We start from the raw sequence: 18,393 nt of genomic DNA on the forward strand, positions 1-18,393 counted from the left end.
GATGAGGCCAGTTTATAATCTCTGTTGATTTATACAAATATATACACAGATATATTGTAATAAAATGGTATTATATAATTTATAATGAACACCCCAGGGGTACTTGCACTTTGTTTTGTTCTACTTTTAAGATGGTCAGCATTCTGTATAGGGCCAATAATAGCTCACTGATTTCTATTTAGCCCCTGTTTGGTGTTATATTTCCCACTTTATAAATTTGCAAACTGAGGCAGGATAAAGTTGGAACACTCTTCAAGCATAGCAAATCAGTGACAGAGTCTCCTGGCTTTATGTCTGAACCTCAAACCACTAAACTATGCTTTCCATATGTATTTTGATCTTCTCAAAGTAATTTTCTGCTGAGAAAGGAAAGTTATCTAGTATTCAAGTTAGAAAGTTAATTTCTCAATTTATTGGTATCCCGTTGAGAATTAGTCACATTCCAGGCTTATAGCTTTCAACCTTGTTTTATTGTGGAGTGAGAATTGAATTATAAAATATGCTTAATCTCACAAGTTATGAATAACTTATGGACAGATGGACTTTTTTTTTAGATCTATTACAAAATAATCTTTTGGTAAGCAGTTAACGCAACTTCCTTTTCAAAACATCTGAATATGAAGCAAATTAATTCTTAAATTTTATATCCTTTTAGGCTCAAACATGTGTGCCAGTAGTGAAATGAGTTATTTCCTTTTCAATTCCAAAAGCTTTGTTTTTTCTTTTTCCTTTAGAAGAAAAATTGCTGTTAAATGTTATGATTTTTTAACAAAGTTTTAAAATTTAGTAATTGATAAAAGACAAGTTAAAAGCATCAAATGCAGTAATTCATCACTGAAAATACCCCTCTCCAAATTCTGAAATTACACACCAGTGAATCATTAAAAATTCTGAACTAGTTGAGCTCTTTTACCTTGAAATTATAGGAGGAGAGTTTAGGTTAAAGATAACACAGAGTTATACAGTTGTTTTATTATCTGAACATTAATCCCTAATGTTTTATTTTTCCCTTCCATTTCTTAAATCACACAGTAGCTATCTATATTTCATCTGTGCTTCCTCTTTCTAAACATTTTACCTCAGGCTAATACCTAGAAAGCTTTAGACCAAAAGAAAAATTTCTGTGGGAATGATCAGATTTTATAAGGTGAAAGAACATCTTGAACTCATAGAATCCAGAAGTGTGTTTCCTCCTTTTGTTTGCTGACTGTATGGGTATTTTGGCTTATGGTGAAGTGAAGTGAAGTTGCTCAGTCATGTCTGACTCTTTGCGACCCCATGGACTGTAGCCAACCGGGCTCCTCCGTCTATGAGATTCTCCAGGCAAGAATACTGGAGTGGGTTGCCATTGGCCCTTAAATATCATGGATTATGGATCTGAGGAAACAGCATGTGTGATTTTAGTTACCATCCTTCTGTGAATGACTTCGAAATCTATGTCCATGAGCCTGACCTCTCATTCTCTTTCTTAGCCTCCGTTTCTTGCGATCTGAATAACATCTCTTCTTGGAAACTTTGCAAATACTGTAAAGAACTGATGGTTGAAGCTGATAGGAATAGGACTTTCTCACTTTAATTTATTTTTAAATATTTTAATTGGATTATAATTAATATACAAGAAAACTATAAGTATTTTAATGTATATGTTTGGTGAGTTTGGATATATGCAGGCACCCATAAAATCATCATGATGGCTCTAAAGAATCCACCTGCAGTGGAGGAGACATGGGTACACTCTTGGTGGGGAAGATCCCCTGGAGAAGGAAATGGCAACCCACTGCAGTATTCTTTTCCTGGAGAATCCCATGGACAAAGGAGCTGGCAGGCTACAGTTCTTAGGGTTGCAAAGAGTTGGACACGACTGAGCACGCAAGCACTCACAGCAGAAGTTTCCTTGAGTCTTATTTATTTGTTTGTGATCTCACTTAACATGAGATCTGCCCTCTTAACAAATTTTTAAGAGTGCAGCACAGTGTTGTTAACTCTAAGCATGATGTTGTATACCAGATCTCTAGAACCTGGTGACATTGCATAACTGAAACTTTACACCGATTGAACAACCCCCATTTTCTTCTCTCCCTATCCCCTGGTAATTACTTTTCTATTCTCTGCTCCTGTAAGTTTGACTATTTTTTTAGATACTTCATGTAAGTGGAATCATGCAGTATTTGTCCTTCTATGTCTGGCTTATTTCACATAGCATCATGTTCTCCAGGTTCATCTGTATTGTTAGAAATGGCAAGATTTTCTTAAGGCTGAATAATGTTCTATCGTATGTATATACCACATTTTCTTTAACCATCTATTGATTTACAGTAGGGTTATAAAAGAATCTTCATGTTATGTTTTAAATCTGATAGAATCAGTCCCCCTCATTAATTTTTTTACCCTGTGTGTTCTTATATATTTTTGAATATTCATTATTCTTATCGTATACACAAAAAGGGACACAAAGAAACTTTTGAAGGTAATGGATATATCTGTTACCTTGGTGATGGTTTCATGAATGTATCCATGTCCACACCCATCAAATTGTATATGTTAAATATGTGCAGTATTTGTATATCAATTATACCAAGAAAATTGGTTTTTTTAAGTAATAAAAAATAATAAAAGTAATAAAACTCTGCAAGACGCTGAAGTAGACTTGAACAAATATTAGCACTTCCTTTTTTCTTGGATAGAATAACTCAAATTCATAAAAATGTTGTCTCCCTTTGATATATGCAGATTTAATGTGAATGCAACTCAAATACCAAATACTAACAAGTATTTTTTTGAGCTAGAAAAATTGTAAGAATCTAACAACTTAGTCTAATTTTCAGTTTTAGCTAAACAGTAAGATTATAGTAAAAGCCACCATACGGTGGCTCATTCTTTTTCCTATAAATGAAAGACTAGAGGGAGAGGTATATTTTTAACAAATTATTGATAGTACTTTTTGTGGATAAGCATTGTCTGAACTTAAGCAATTCATGCTTTCTTGATTTACTGAGGAATTATATACTCTCCTAACATACTTTTTTTTTTGAGCTGTTATTTCCTTAGTGGTGATAAACTTGATCTTCACCCTCTTGCATCATCAGGGATGTCACATGAAACACCTATTATTTGATACACATTTATTGAGCACATTCCTTATAGACACTCTGATAGGCATAGGGATTCCAAGGTGAATAAGCTTCAATGTACTCAAGGTACCACTGCCTCAAGTTACAGTGAGAGAGACAAAAACAGAAATTATTACTATAGAATTAATAAACCTTGCAACTGTATATAGTTGCAGAATATAGAGATGTACAATTCTACCAGGGCTAGAGCCATTGAATGAGAAGCCATTAAGGATCCTGGCCAAAAAAAAAAACACAAAAAACTATTGAAGTTACAGAATAGATCTAGAATAAAGAAGGATTCAAAAAAAAAAAAAAAAGAATGGTTGAGATAACAGTGGCGGCTTAGAGAAAAGGGACCTCAAGGTCTTAATGAGATTAGAGAGCAGGTCCTCAGGAATGGGGAACAGAGAAATACAAGATTTTAGTTGAAAAGCAAGATGTTTTGAGTAAGTAGCCATTGAGCAATGTCTCTTGACAAACTATCTGTATTTCAGGATATTGGCTGGAGTTAGATGAAAATCTGTGGCTATACACATGTGAAGCTAACTAATCCTTATAGATTTTAAACGCATGGTCTTGGCCTCAGTATATTTTAACCAACTAAGCTAAACAGCTGCAGATAATTTACAGATGATTGTCTCAGAAGAGCACAGTATAAATTTCCTTTGAAATACATCTGGAAAGGGATAAACAAAACATACTTTGTATTGTACTAACTTAATAGATTTGAAATTCATTAAGCCATATTTAAAATCCAAATACACCCAAGTTGACTCATGCCTAGAAATTATCAACATTTGTTCTTGATGGTACTGGTGGTGATGGTAGTCATGTTTTTCTCTTTTAGTTTTTATTCTTACTTTCCCAAAATTTATGATTTTGTAGGTCATTTTGTTCTAACCAATGCAATAAATAAATTTTTCTGTTTTCTTTTCCTCTCAAGACCGAGGAAAAGGATGATTAATTATCATCTTCTAACTTATCATTTAATTACAACTGTATCAAAATTCTGTTGAGTTTTGATTTCTGTTGAATTTTAATTTATTTTAAAATACAAGTATAAAAGAAAATAAGAAGCTGATGCTATTTTCTATAGTGGGAAGAAGAAAACAATACTTGTGGAATTTTGTATACTTACTTGTTTTTAAAGCTGTTTTTAACAGCTTTAATTTGATCTGTATTAAAATTGTCGGTTTTTAAATCTGTCTTTTCAAGTATACTGTGGGTTTTTTGACTTTGGAGATCAGTTTTTATTCTTGGTGTTCATGGAGCCTAAAAATGCAGAGGCCTAAAATCATAATGCCAAGCAGTTAATAGCCACTTAATTGATGTATTTGAATATAAATAAAAGTATCTCAAAATGTAATCTTGCTTAATCAGAAATTATCAATCATTATTTTAAATCTATCTTTAGTCATATCGTTGTGTTTATAACAACCAAGGATTCTTACGCTCATTAAACTTTTCAGATTGTCAGAGACAATGGTAACAAAGTAAATGTTTACCCTCCCAGTCTCTGAAAGTAGCTAGTAATTAATAATTTCAAAAGGAAGAGAATGTTTTCTGACCTGATTTAATTTATGTTTTCCGGGTTAGTGATAGATTTCTTTATTAACAAGGTTCAAATTTAGAAATTGTGTAGAATGAAGACCTGTTATCCCCTACATTTTTTTTTTTAATTGTACAAGTCCCATTCTCTTTATCCTAACTCTCCTTCTGGAGTCAGTTTTCAATTAAACTGTAACATATTGTTATTGAATATGTGATGTTTTGCCTTGTTGTTGCATTATACTGGCTACTTCAAAATAAGTTTTAAAAGGATTTCATAATTTAAGTTCTTGGAAGTGTTAAAAACAGCTTTAAAAACAAGTAAGTATACAAAATTCTACAAGTATTGATTTCCTCTTCCAACTATAGAAAGTAGCATCAGCTTCTTATTCTCTTTTATACTTGTATTTTAAAATAAATTAAAAAATTAAATCATAAGAGTACAACAGGCAGAAAAGCAAATCTGATTTCCTGTCTGATTTAAATTGAAGAATACTGGTTCCATTAACCGTAATTCATGTATAGCTTTTAGTAACAGCTAAGAAAAGATGTGTCATGAGCTTCAGCTTTATAATTCATATTTTTAGAAATTGTGTCAGTGTAAATGCTTATCAGGTCAGTAATAGCATGAATGTGCTTCTTGACATGCAGGTGTTTTCCAGTTATATCTTAGAATCAGCTAACAAAAGCAGGTAGGTTAAGTAGAAGATAAAGTCTTCTGTTTTCAGCTGTTTCGGAACTGGTTTAATAAAAAAGTCATTTTAAAGACTTGGTTCCAATCTCATGAGGACATCTGTATTGAAATAGTGTGCAGCTGAGGTCCCCTAGTGTTGCAGCTGAATATGGCATCAGCTTTTAAGACTGTGAAGTGTTCTGTGTGTGTGTGTGAGAGAGAGACAGAGACAGAGAGATACAGAAAGAACAAAGACGAGAGATTACTACCTGAAAGCTGACTCAGAACAAATGATGACAGGAAACTATGTTCTTATGTTTTATTTGTTAATCAACCTCAAGGAAAATTGTCCTTTGTTTTTAACAGAGAAGAGGTTTGCATTCTTTCTTGTACACATTTTTATCAACATTATTGTAGTTGCTTTAAAGTTTGGAATCTTTTCATTTACATAGTTGGTTTTTATTTTTATTTTTTGCAGGTGTTAATGAAAACTATTAATTCTAAATTGTTCTTGTGCCACAGGTTCCTTATTTGCTTAATACTGGCTGTTGTGGTGCTTTAATATGGGAGGAACTATTTGATAAATTAAAATAGTTTGTAGATCAGTTTAATTAGCATTCTTTATAAATAGTAAATTCTGTTGTTTTATTTTTTACATACTTCATGTAGAATATCAACTTATTGCCTTATTTTATAATATGGCTGACAACCGGAACCTACCAGACATATGAGGGACGAAATAGTTTGAAAGAGAGCCGAGGGAGAAAAAAATTTTTTCAAAAAAACTTAGCCCAGAGGAAATGAAGATAAACACACTTTTTTGTTTCCTAAATTAAAAATAATTCTAATAATTATCCTCAGAGAGACTCAAAAGAATAATAAATTCATAGCCAAAGAACGGGATGTACTGAAAAGGAACAACTAGAGACCAGAAGAGAAATCTTGGAAATTAAATAATAGGCCATGCTCATAGGAAATAAAGCATAAAGTTGATAGAATAAATCTAATTTTCATCTGCCCCCTAAGAGTTCTGACTAAAAGATACAGTAGAGGGGGAAAATAATCAAAGATAGAACAAGTCAACTTTTCCTTGTTAATGTTTTTGCCTTAATGATACATGAATTTTTAGATTGGAAGATCACACCTAATACTTACAAATCCTCAAATGCCCACACACTGGCCATGTTGGACTAAAGTTTTTATAGGGTCTAAGAATATGAAGTACAACAGAATCCTGAAAGCTTCCAGAGGGGAATAACAAGGTATCTACAACAGAATCAAGATAAGACTGATATTTATTACATTTACCACTATCAATAAAGAACATTTGAAGACAAGGAGAAATTCTGTGTTTAAATACAATAGACATTTTGAGACATGCCATGCTTTAAAATATCTACTCTTGCCACCCTTATGAAAAATTTTCTAATGAGTGTATTTTAGCTAAAGAAAAAAATACAAAAATGAGGTATAAAAATGGTGGTAGCTGATGATAATCTTCATGAATAGAGTTATAATTATAAAATTATAGCATCTATTAATCCTGATGATGGAGATATCTCTTCAGAGCTAGGGGTTAAGTTGGCTTAAGTTTTTATTTTCTTCTCTGCTTAGTTCTACTGCAAATTTTTACTGTATGGAGTGTAGCGGCGTACCAGTCACTTCCCATCTGTCTCAGAGTAGAAGCCAAAGACCTAAATGGCCTAAAGTGATCTAGCCCTCTGACCTTGCTACCTCTCTGACCTCCTCTCCTATCAACGCTACCCTTTGCTCACTCTGCTGCATACACACTAGCTTCATTGTGTTTTTGACGTTTTTTCCCAGATTGTTCCATTTGTTCTTTGTTCTTTTCTCCCTTTATTCTACCTGCTTTTAGGTTAACTATTTTTAAAATTATTTCATTATGTCTCTATTATTAGTTTGTTATTTATACCTTTAAAAATTAATTTAGTAGTTACTCAGATGTTAATTTGATTTTTTTAAGTATGATTTAAAATGTTAAAAAAATGAGACTAAAGGAAATCTATACCCTAATATTAGTGGTTTGTGGGATTGGGTTTGAACTAATCTCCCCTACTTTTCTGTATATTCTTCCTAACTTCCTATATGAATGATGTTTTATTTAAAAAAAAAAAAAGGAGAGGGAGAGGGAATGAGAGAGAGAAAGAGGAAGAAACTGGGCATCCCTATGGAAGTTGGCTTAAGAGAGCATAGGGTAAGAAAGAAAGATTTGATATATCATAAATTTTGGACATTACCTTGCAGATTGATATGGAAAGTAAGCTCATGTCTCCCTGCCATAAAATATAGCTGTTTTTCAGGGACATAGGTGCGTTGTCTTGAGCAGGATCCATGGTTTTCATTGATTTGGTTCTGCCATACATCTGAAATTTCCTGATAATTTGTTAAAGCCCAACCTGCAGAAGGTCATTTGCACCCCACCAATATTAATCTCCCTTCCTGGAGAATAGGACTGCAGTCGGAGTAGTTGTTTGGAAACTGTAGGTTCTTTTTAAGATCAATTCTGCTGTAATTGTAAAATCAAATATGCCTGAGTAGATACTTGAGAAAATGTATAGAGTCTATTTTCTCTGATTAGAGGTGGTACAATAAAAAGAAAACTCTTTGGGAAATTCCCTGGCAGTCCAGGAACTCCATGTTTTCCCTCCTATGGCCCTGCCCAGGTTGGGGAATGGGAACTAAAATCCCACAAGCTTCATGGTCAAAAAAATATATATATATATGTATGTATGTATGTATGTATGTATATACGTAGATATTTGAATTTTATCACTGAACCTCATTTTATTTCTTAAAACAGGTTCTATATCTGCTTTGTAATTGATCTATTGATCTGTGACTTTTTGTTTTCTTTGTAGCTATTCAAAGGTTTTGTGCATAGCATTTGAGGTACTTCAGGGCTTGCAGTATATGAATAAACATGGTATAGTACACCGGGCACTGTCTCCTCATAATATCCTTTTGGATCAAAAGGTAATCATTAATAGTACATTAAATATTTGTTTTTTTATTTCAAGTTGTAGCCTGCTGAAAGAATTAGAATGTCTTAAGAGTATTCATAATGAAAAGATTATATGAACTTAATGTACTTGTGGTTGTTTAAAAAGAAACTATCTCTAATTATATAAATCCGTGTGTTTTTTACATGCACTATTCTTTTTTCCCTGGACTCATTTTCTGCCTTCATGTTTTATTTTTCCTTTCACTCATTTTGTGAAATACACATTGAGACTTCTCAGTCCACTCTTTCTGTGGATTTGCTTTTATCTTAAAAAAGATTCTCTGACTATTTACATAGAATATTTTTCTCATAGTACAGCTCAATTGTGTTTTCTCCATTTTATTCTTCTTTTCTATTTCTTTTTTACTTTGTCATTTATTTTCTTTGTTTACCAGCTATTTGTACGTAGCTTATTTTTTAAATTGAAGTGCTGATTCTCTGCTTGGATTCTTATGGGGGATTAAATAAGAATCTAGTCCACCTCTATTGTGGGTAATATGTGAATTATGGGTAGCAAGGTGATTTTTTTTAAAGAATTTTATTATTTTTTATAAGCATATAAAATAGTTTGAGGAAACTTTCTGGGGAATTATTTTTTCTATTACTAGGATTTTTCTCTTTCTTCTAGACTTTCAGTATATGCCCTATGATATTAAAAATAAAGATAAAATGGTACTTATAATTTCATGGTTAAGATAATAGAGTAACTAATTGAAATTGTTTTCAAAATATAAATGTTTTGTAATTCCAGGAAATACAGCTCTTAAAAAAGAACTTCTAAACTGAAAAAAAAAATTAAGTTCTAAACATCTAAAAGGGGAAAAACTTAAGAGATTTATATAATGTGGATATGTCTTTTAAGAATCTTACTTTTGTGGTATTTATGATTATTCTAAAACAATATAAAAATTGTTGGGCATAAAGCAGATTCACTAATATCTTGATTTGTGAACATGCCTTTTCAAGTTAAAAACTTCCATGTCAAGTTTAAATCGTAACATTGTGAATGGACTTGCAATTCCCGAAAACAATTTATTTTGTGAAAATCAACACAAAATATTCTAAGCAAGGATTCAAAATAATTAACAACATATTTTGTTTTTTTAAAGGAGCTCAGAAAATATAAGCAGCAACAATTTTTAAATGTCATTTTGATACATATATAATATATATTGTATTTGTATATGTTTGTAATGAATATAAAGCAGATGTCAAACACTGACAAGTTTTTTAAAATAAATTTATGATAAAATATTTTTTATTAATGTATCTGACTGTATGATAGTGTTACTTATAAAATATATAATCATAATTTTCCCTGCCAATAGTATGAACATATTTTATGTGATTTTTTTTCTTCCTTTGTCATTGTAGGGACATGTTAAATTGGCTAAATTTGGACTTTATCACATGACAGCATATGGTGACGATGTTGATTTCCCAATTGGGTAAGAATATGTTTTGGGGTGTTTTTTTTTTTGAGTTCTGTCTTAAACTTTCTAATTTTTTATTAAGGGTATATTTGTTAGTTTGTTATTTTTGACATGAAACTACCTTTTTAAAATTAAAAATATCTTAATTTTCCATATACTTTTAAGGGGAGACAATGAGTTTTTCCCAGCATACAAAAGTTCCCTGATATTGATTTTTCATTGAATTAGTAGTGAAGCTAACAGATTATTGAATTCTTCGATATATATTATAAAAATTAACTTTATTTCATTCAGAATTAGGTAAATTTAAGGCAAAAAGGCTGACAAATAATAATGTATATTCCTGAGAAGACTGAGAAAAATCATTCTCATGTTATTTTCTAATGTTTTTAATTTAAATATCTGTTCTCTAAGATATAATTGGATATTAAGCCTCGAGTCAGGTAACTATCAGTAATGGGGTGGATTCTATAACTGAAAGTCTATATTATAAGTTTGGAGAGTTTCTTTATATGGAATTCCAGATTTATATTGGCCTCCAAAAAGAGAATGAAAGTTTACTTCATTCCTGGACTCAATTAAAGCTTTTAATATAGATGTTTGTATTATATTTATAGTGTGGTTGCTTTTTAAATATGTTAATAATGTAATAGTTTTATAAATGTTTAATTTTGACCTTATTTTAGATACATAGAAGTTACAAAATAGTACAAAAATTTCCCATATCGACTTTATTTAGAGTCCCCAAATGTTAGCTTTTCACAACTTTTGTTTTCTTTCTTTCATCTTATATGTATATGTGTTGTTGTGTATAATATAATTTTTTCTGAATTGTTTGAGAATTATTAGTGTTACAATGGCCTTTTACCCTTAAATACTTCAGTTTGTAATTTCTGAAGTAAGGAGTTTTCTTTCAGAACCGCAAAATAATTATCAAAATCAGGAAATTAAAGTTGATTTAATACTATTCTTTAAAGACCTTATGAATATTTTTTAATTGCTGTGTGATATGCCTAATGGTATGCATTTGTGTTTTGCTCTTTGGGCCCTCTAAAGTCAGTTTTTGTCACTCCATTATTGGAACTTGTGGTTTGGAGTAATGGTGTATGTTTCTGCAGGAAAATATGTTTTAAATTTCTTTTTTTTTTAATTGGAGTATAATTGCTTTACAATGTTGTGTACGTTTCTACTGTACAACTCTGTGAATCAGCTATATGTATACACATATCCTTTCCCTTATGAGCTTCCCTCCCACCCTCCCTTCCACCCATCTAGGTCATCACAAAACACTGACCTGGGCTCCCAGTGCTGTAAAGTAGCTTCCCACTGGCTGTCTGCTTTAGGCATAATAGTGAATATGTATCAGTGCTACTCTCTCAATTTGCCCACCCTCCCCTTCTCTCCCTGTGTCCACGAGCCCATTTTCTATGTCTGCATCTCTATTCCTGCCTTGCAAATAGGTTCATAAAAATGATCTCATTTATGAATTTTTTTCTCTCTCTAAGTTAACTTCTATGTTTCTTACTTAAAATTTTCATTTGTTTGAACATAGCTAATCTTAAATTGTTTAATCATTCCTTCCTTTATTTATTAAGAAAATATTTATTAAACACCTTTTCTTAAGGCTGCTGGATATACAAAAATGGATATGATAGGTCCCCAACTTCAAGAAGCTCATTATTTAATGGAAATTTTTCTGTTTTGATGACTTATTAATGTGCATGAATTCATAGTTTATAGTTTTGACTACCATGTGGCTGTAGGCAACAAATAGTTGTTATCACAAGCACAAAAACAGTATTTTATAAAAATAGCCTATGCTTTATTTGTTAAAAGAAAACCTTTTCAAATAATAAAATTAAATTTATAGTAAGGCTCTGGTATTGTCATCATGTGTTATAATTACCCTTTGAAATAGCTTTTAGGCAGCTATAGTAAGCATGATCCTTCATTTTGTCTAAATTTATATGTGACAACTCCAAAACCAATACAAACAAAAATTACTTTAATTTTTTATCTTTCACTTAAAGGTGTTTTTAGGTTTTAATGATGAATAGAAGAAAGGAAGTGATTTTTTTAAAGCATATCAAACATTTTGAAGAGGTACATTTGAATTTAAAATGCTTGGATAGAATTGGTCTCATGTGCCATTTGGTTTGGCTTACTTTGAAGTCTTGGATGCAAAAGTTCTGACCAGAAAGTATCAAAGAGTAAAATGTGAAACCTTAGCCAGGAAAAATAAAGTGATCAAACAGCTAAGTCATGAAAGAAAATATTTACACCAGACGAAGCTTGCAGTTGATTCAAAAGACAAATATTAAGGAACAAAAAAGTAAAACATTAACATCTGTTTCAAAATACTGTAATGAGTTAGAAATTGGACATTCATTTCAGCTGGCCAGTAGCTTAATACCTTGTTAAAACATCAGACAGATGGTGAAAACCACTTGTATTTATCTCACCAGTCATACTCACGGCAGAGTTCTGGTAATTTTCTGAGTGTTAAAATGCAGTGCTAAAGAAGAGGCACTGTTAGAAGGAGATAATCTATATTAAAAAATAAGCCTAACATTTACTATTTTTATTAATTAACTTAACATATCCTTGATTAAAAAGGAAATTAAAATATTTGGAGCATAAGTCACCTCTGTACTTTCAGAGGTCATCAGTCAGAAGTTTTAGATATAGAAGTTTACGTGTAGTAATCCTTGACTTTTCACTACCCATTTTATTATTTTGGAGTTAGATGTGCTGGAAATCAGAATTAAAAATGAACAGTTTGCCTTCTGGATGTATCGTGCTAATGATGACAGAAATAAAGCATTGCATTTGTGTCCTTTTTTTTCATTTCTATAAAACTTCTTTATGTATTCATGAATATTTATAACAGTTTTGTGGGAGAAATTATTGTTCCTGTTTTACAGATTAAGAAACCCAAATCACATATGAAATATATGATAGGACTGGAATTAGAATACAGGCTTTATGGTATCAAGGTCATTGCTTTTCCACTAGACTTCACTTATCTGAAGAGATTCACACATTTATTTATAAGAGCAGTATGATCAACTAAGGGTAAAATGGCATCATAGTGCCAATTTTGTCTATGAAAATGTACCTCAACCTTTTTAGTTATCAAGGAAATACAAATTAAAACTATTGTACAATGGTTTGTGAGTCTCACCCCCAGATGCCCAAATATTAGAAAGTCTGCCACTGCTGTCCAACAAGTACTGGAGAAGTAAGCAATAGCATCTGTTGTACACTGCTAGTAGGAGTATAAATTGGTACAACCCCTCTCAAGAAGCATTTGGTGTGGTGGTATAAAGTTGAAAGTGCACATGTCTTATGGCCTAGAAATTCGGTGTGAGGTTTACACTCCTGGGGAGACTTTTGCTAGAAGTGTTGCTACACAACAACATACTATGTATTGAAATACATATACTTTTTCTAGCAACATAGTTTATAGTACAAAAAGAAAGGAAATGCTCATTGACATTTGAGTGAATAATATATTCATAAAACAGACATAAAAATTAATGACTTAAATCTACATACAGCAATGTGAATGGCTCTTTTAAATAAATATTGTTGACTAAAAAAAGCAAATCACAAAGGAATAATGGCAGCATAACTCCAGTACTATAAAGTTCAGATATGTGCTTAACTAAACAATATAATAATACTTTTTAGGGTTACAAACATGGTAAAACTATAAATAAATGGAAGAGAATTATCAACACACAAATAGGGACTTTTAGTGATAATTTCATACTCATTATTTAAACTGGCTGGTAGGTACACGAATGTTCTTTTAAGCTTTATTCTTTACACCTTATTCACATTTAATAGTCTGTATTTTATATTTACTAAAGCAATTTTTTTAAAAACTTATGTTGGTGAAGGTTAAGGAAAAGAGGGAATCCTATATACTGCTTATAAGAATATAAATTGCCATAACTTGAAAGGGCAACTTGGCAACATATATAAAATTTTATTTTTTTATTTTTTTATTTTTTTTTATTTTATTTTTTTTAATTTTAGTTTTTTATTTTTTAAATTTTAAAATCTTTAATTCTTACATGCATTGCCAAACATGAACCCCCCTCCCACCTCCCTCCCCATAACAACTTTCTGGGTCATCCCCATGCACCAGCCCCAAGCATGCTGCATCCTGCGTCAGACATAGACTGGCGATTCAATTCACATGATAGTATACATGTTAGAATGTCATTCTCCCAAATCATCCCACCCTCTCCCTCTACCTCTGAGTCCAAAAGTCCGTTATACACATCTGTGTCTCTTTCCCTGTCTTGCATACAGGGTCGTCATTGCCATCTTCCTAAATTCCATATATATGTGTTAGTATACTGTATTGGTGTTTTTCTTTCTGGCTTACTTCACTCTGTATAATCGGCTCCAGTTTCATCCATCTCATCAGAACTGATTCAAATGAATTCTTTTTAACGGCTGAGTAATACTCCATTGTGTATATGTACCACATCTTTCTTATCCATTCATCTGCTGATGGACATCTAGGTTGTTTCCATGTCCTGGCTATTATAAACAGTGCTGCAATGAACATTGGGGTACATGTGTCTCTTTCAATTCTGGTTTCCTCGGTGTGTATGCCCAGCAGTGGGATTGCTGGGTCATAAGGTAGTTCTATTTGCAATTTTTTAAGGAATCTCCACACCGTTCTCCATAGTGGCTGTACTAGTTTGCATTCCCACCAACAGTGTAAGAGGGTTCCCTTTTCTCCACACCCTCTCCAGCATTTATTGCTTGCAGATTTTTGGATCGCAGCCATTCTGACTGGTGTGAAGTGGTACCTCATTGTGGTTTTGATTTGCATTTCTCTAATAATGAGTGATGTTGAGCATCTTTTCATGTGTTTGTTAGCCATCCGTATGTCTTCTTTGGAGAAATGTCTATTTAGTTCTTTGGCCCATTTTTTGATTGGGTCGTTTATTTTTCTGGAATTGAGCTGCATAAGTTGCTTGTATATTTTTGAGATTAGTTGTTTGTCAGTTGCTTCATTTGCTATTATTTTCTCCCATTCAGAAGGCTGTCTTTTCACCTTGCTTATAGTTTCCTTTGTTGTGCAGAAGCTTTTAATTTTAATTAGATCCCATTTGTTTATTTTTGCTTTTATTTCCAGCATTCTGGGAGGTGGATCATAGAGGATCCTGCTGTGATTTATGTCTGAGAGTGTTTTGCCTATGTTCTCCTCTAGGAGTTTTATAGTTTCTGATCTTACATTTAGATCTTTAATCCATTTTGAGTTTATTTTTGTGTGCGGTGTTAGAAAGTGATCTAGTTTCATTCTTTTACAAGTGGTTGACCAGTTTTCCCAGCACCACTTGTTAAAAAGATTGTCTTTACTCCATTGTATATTCTTGCCTCCTTTGTCAAAGATAAGGTGTCCATATGTGTGTGGATTTATCTCTGGGCTTTCTATTTTGTTCCATTGATCTATATGTCTGTCTTTGTGCCAGTACCATACTGTCTTGATGACTGTGGCTTTGTAGTAGAGCCTGAAGTCAGGCAAGTTGATTCCTCCAGTTCCATTCTTCTTTCTCAAGATTGCTTTGGCTATTCGAGGTTTTTTGTATTTCCATACAAATCTTGAAATTATTTGTTCTAGTTCTGTGAAAAATGTGGCTGGTAGCTTGATAGGGATTGCACTGAATTTGTAAATTGCTTTGGGTAGTATACTCATTTTCACTATATTGATTCTTCCAATCCATGAACATGGTATATTTCTCCATCTATTAGTGTCCTCTTTGATTTCTTTCATCAGTGTTTTATAGTTTTCTATATATAGGTCTTTAGTTTCTTTAGGTAGATATATTCCTAAGTATTTTATTCTTTTCGTTGCAATGGTGAATGGAATTGTTTCCTTAATTTCTTTTTCTACTTTCTCATTATTCGTGTATAGGAATGCAAGGGATTTCTGTGTGTTGATTTTATATCCTGCAACTTTACTATATTCATTAAAATTTTAAAATTCATCTACCTTGTGACTTTGTAGTACCACGTCTAGGAATTTGTCTTTCATCCATATATTTTTGGGAAATGGGATATCTGTAATATATCCATGTGAGCATTTTAAGTAGTAGTCAACTTACAAATATCCTCCTTCAGAGTTGTATCACATAAATTAAGTATCTCAATGCAATGAAATTATTGACAGTTTTCAAAAAGAATGAGACAAATCTATACCTATTTTATAAGAATAATCTCTAAAATATACTTTGAGTGAAAAAGAGTACTGCTGCTGCTAAGTCGCTTCAGTCGTGTCTGACTCTGTGTGACCCCATAGATGGCAGCCCACCAGGCTCCCCCGTCCCTGGGATTCTCCAGGCATGAACACTGGAGTGGGTTGCCATTTCCTTCTCCAATGCATGAAAGTGAAAAGTGAAAGTGAAGTCACTCAGTTGTGTCCGACTCTTAGCAACCCCATGGACTGCAGCCTACCATGCTCCTCCGTCCATGGGATTTTCCAGGCCAGAGTACTGGAGTGGGGTGCCATTGCCTTACAGAACAGTGCATATACTATACTTCCCTATAGGGCAATGATGATAAACGATCAACTTTATTTGTACATAAATATGTGTGAGTGACTGGAGTACAGAGATTGGAGAGAGTCTTACATTTCAATTTATATGCTTTTTACAGATTTCGACATTCCTACTATTCAAAAGAATAAATACTATTTTCAAAGATAAAATTTAAATAAGAGTTAAGTATAAAGAGAAGATAGGCAGTAAGGAAGAAGGAAAAACACTTGGAAACATGGAATTCTGAAGGCAATGTGTTAATACAGAGGACAACAAAGAAAGGAGCTAAAGGCAAGATAGGTTTAACATTCCTTGAGACTCATATTTCCTCTTGATTCCTAGACATAAGGCCTGTATTATGGTAATTAAGAATTCTTCCTAGCAAGAGTTCATTTAATCTCATTGAGCTTTTGTATGGATTATACTGTGGCGATAGTAAAAACGTACCACTACGTACATATTTCCCCCTTTCTAGCTCATAGTAATAAATTCATTCTTAAATTATACCATTTTAGGTATCCATCATACTTGGCACCTGAGGTGATTGCACAAGGAATTTTCAAAACCAGTGATCATGTGCCAAATGAAAAACCATTGCCTTCTGGCCCCAAATCAGATGTCTGGTCTCTTGGAATCATTTTATTTGAACTCTGTGTGGTATGTATAAAGAAATATTAAACTAATAATTGTTTATTAGAAAAATATTTTGGGGTAGGAAAGCTATTTAGTAATAGCATCTTTTTATCTTTTTTTGCAAATTGACTAGATATGGGGATAAAAGACTGAAATCTCAATTTGATTTTTTTTAAAATCCCACTTGACCATTTACTTGAATATTATTTTAGTATACCTAGAAATATTTTCACCTGTACTAAGTATTAAAAACTTACACTGTATTAAGTGTAAACAGCATATTTAGAAACATTTACACTAAAACTGCTTACACATTTCAGTATATTCATGCTCTCTCCCGTCTATGGTATTCTTTCTTCCTTAAATACCTTTTCCTCCCCTATTCTGCCTTCAATAAGACTCACTTGTAAGAGCTGGCTTTTTATGAGGCCTTCCTGAAATATCCTCTATATTTTTTTGTGTGATAAAGACTATACAGTTATTGTAAACAAGGGAATTAAAAACACAGTAGCTTAGAGCATTCCCTGGTGGTCCAGCTGGTTAAGAATTCGAGCTTCCAATGCAGGGGGCGCAAGTTGCACCCCTGGTCAGGGAACAAAGATCCCACGTACATGCAGCCAAAAAAATAGAATGCCAATATCATCATAATAAAGGTTTTTTTAATGCAGTGCCCTAAAGGACACAGATGTTTTTCTCCCTCATGTAACAGTCCTCAGAAAGAGTGGGCTCTGTTCCACAATGTCATGCCAAAACTTTGGCTATCAGGGATCGCTCCGAAAGATGCTGCTTTATCCTCTTTTTTAGCCATAAGAAAAGGAGAGGAGTGAATTCTTGGTTACTGTCTTTAAGAAGATGATGTAAACGTTGCAGGTATCCACTCTACTTTTCACGAGTGACAGTTTACTCATGTGGCCATAGATAGGTGCCTAATAGATCAAGATGAATTTGGAGGGACAGCTAATATTTTGTTGATTCTGCCTCCAGATACTTGCCATGGTTAGTCTCTGTTTTCTTTATTCTTTTCTATTTTAGCATTTGTTATATTTGCCTACTTGGACAGTGAGGTCTTTTGGGGCAGACAGTTTTATTATTTATCTGTTGTTCTGTCTTCCAGTGGATTTTTAAAGTATTTTTGAAATATTAACTTATTGATCTTTACCATATCTAAGGATTAGGATGATATTATTTTCATTTTGTGTGTTTTGTGTACCAGTTCAACAGCAGAGGTAGTAAAGCATAATAGTTAAGAGACAGGGTTTCATAGTCAGAGAGAGCTTGGTTTAAAATCTTATGCAACAAAGTGTAGTGTGACTTAAGGTAACTAATGTAACTAATATAGGGTATTATATCACAGTACATAAATGTTAGCTTTTATTATTAACACTTAAATGTTAACAATTACCTGGTA

The 18,393-nt window shown here is 32.6% G+C and overlaps 1 protein-coding gene across 1 annotated transcript in view; it reads left to right on the forward strand.

The window, feature by feature from the left end:
* The window catches only part of TBCK (TBC1 domain containing kinase), a 212,855-nt gene that overhangs the window by 42,633 nt on the left and 151,829 nt on the right, over positions 1–18,393 (forward strand). Inside the window, exons 4-6 of the mRNA XM_069593562.1 lie at positions 8,214–8,328; positions 9,731–9,804; positions 16,868–17,009. Of these exons, the coding sequence (XP_069449663.1) occupies positions 8,214–8,328; positions 9,731–9,804; positions 16,868–17,009 (331 nt within the window). The remainder of the gene's footprint in view (positions 1–8,213; positions 8,329–9,730; positions 9,805–16,867; positions 17,010–18,393) is intronic.

Source organism: Ovis canadensis, chromosome 6 (genome assembly GCF_042477335.2).
Source record: "Ovis canadensis isolate MfBH-ARS-UI-01 breed Bighorn chromosome 6, ARS-UI_OviCan_v2, whole genome shotgun sequence".
Lineage (NCBI taxonomy): Eukaryota > Metazoa > Chordata > Mammalia > Artiodactyla > Bovidae > Ovis > Ovis canadensis.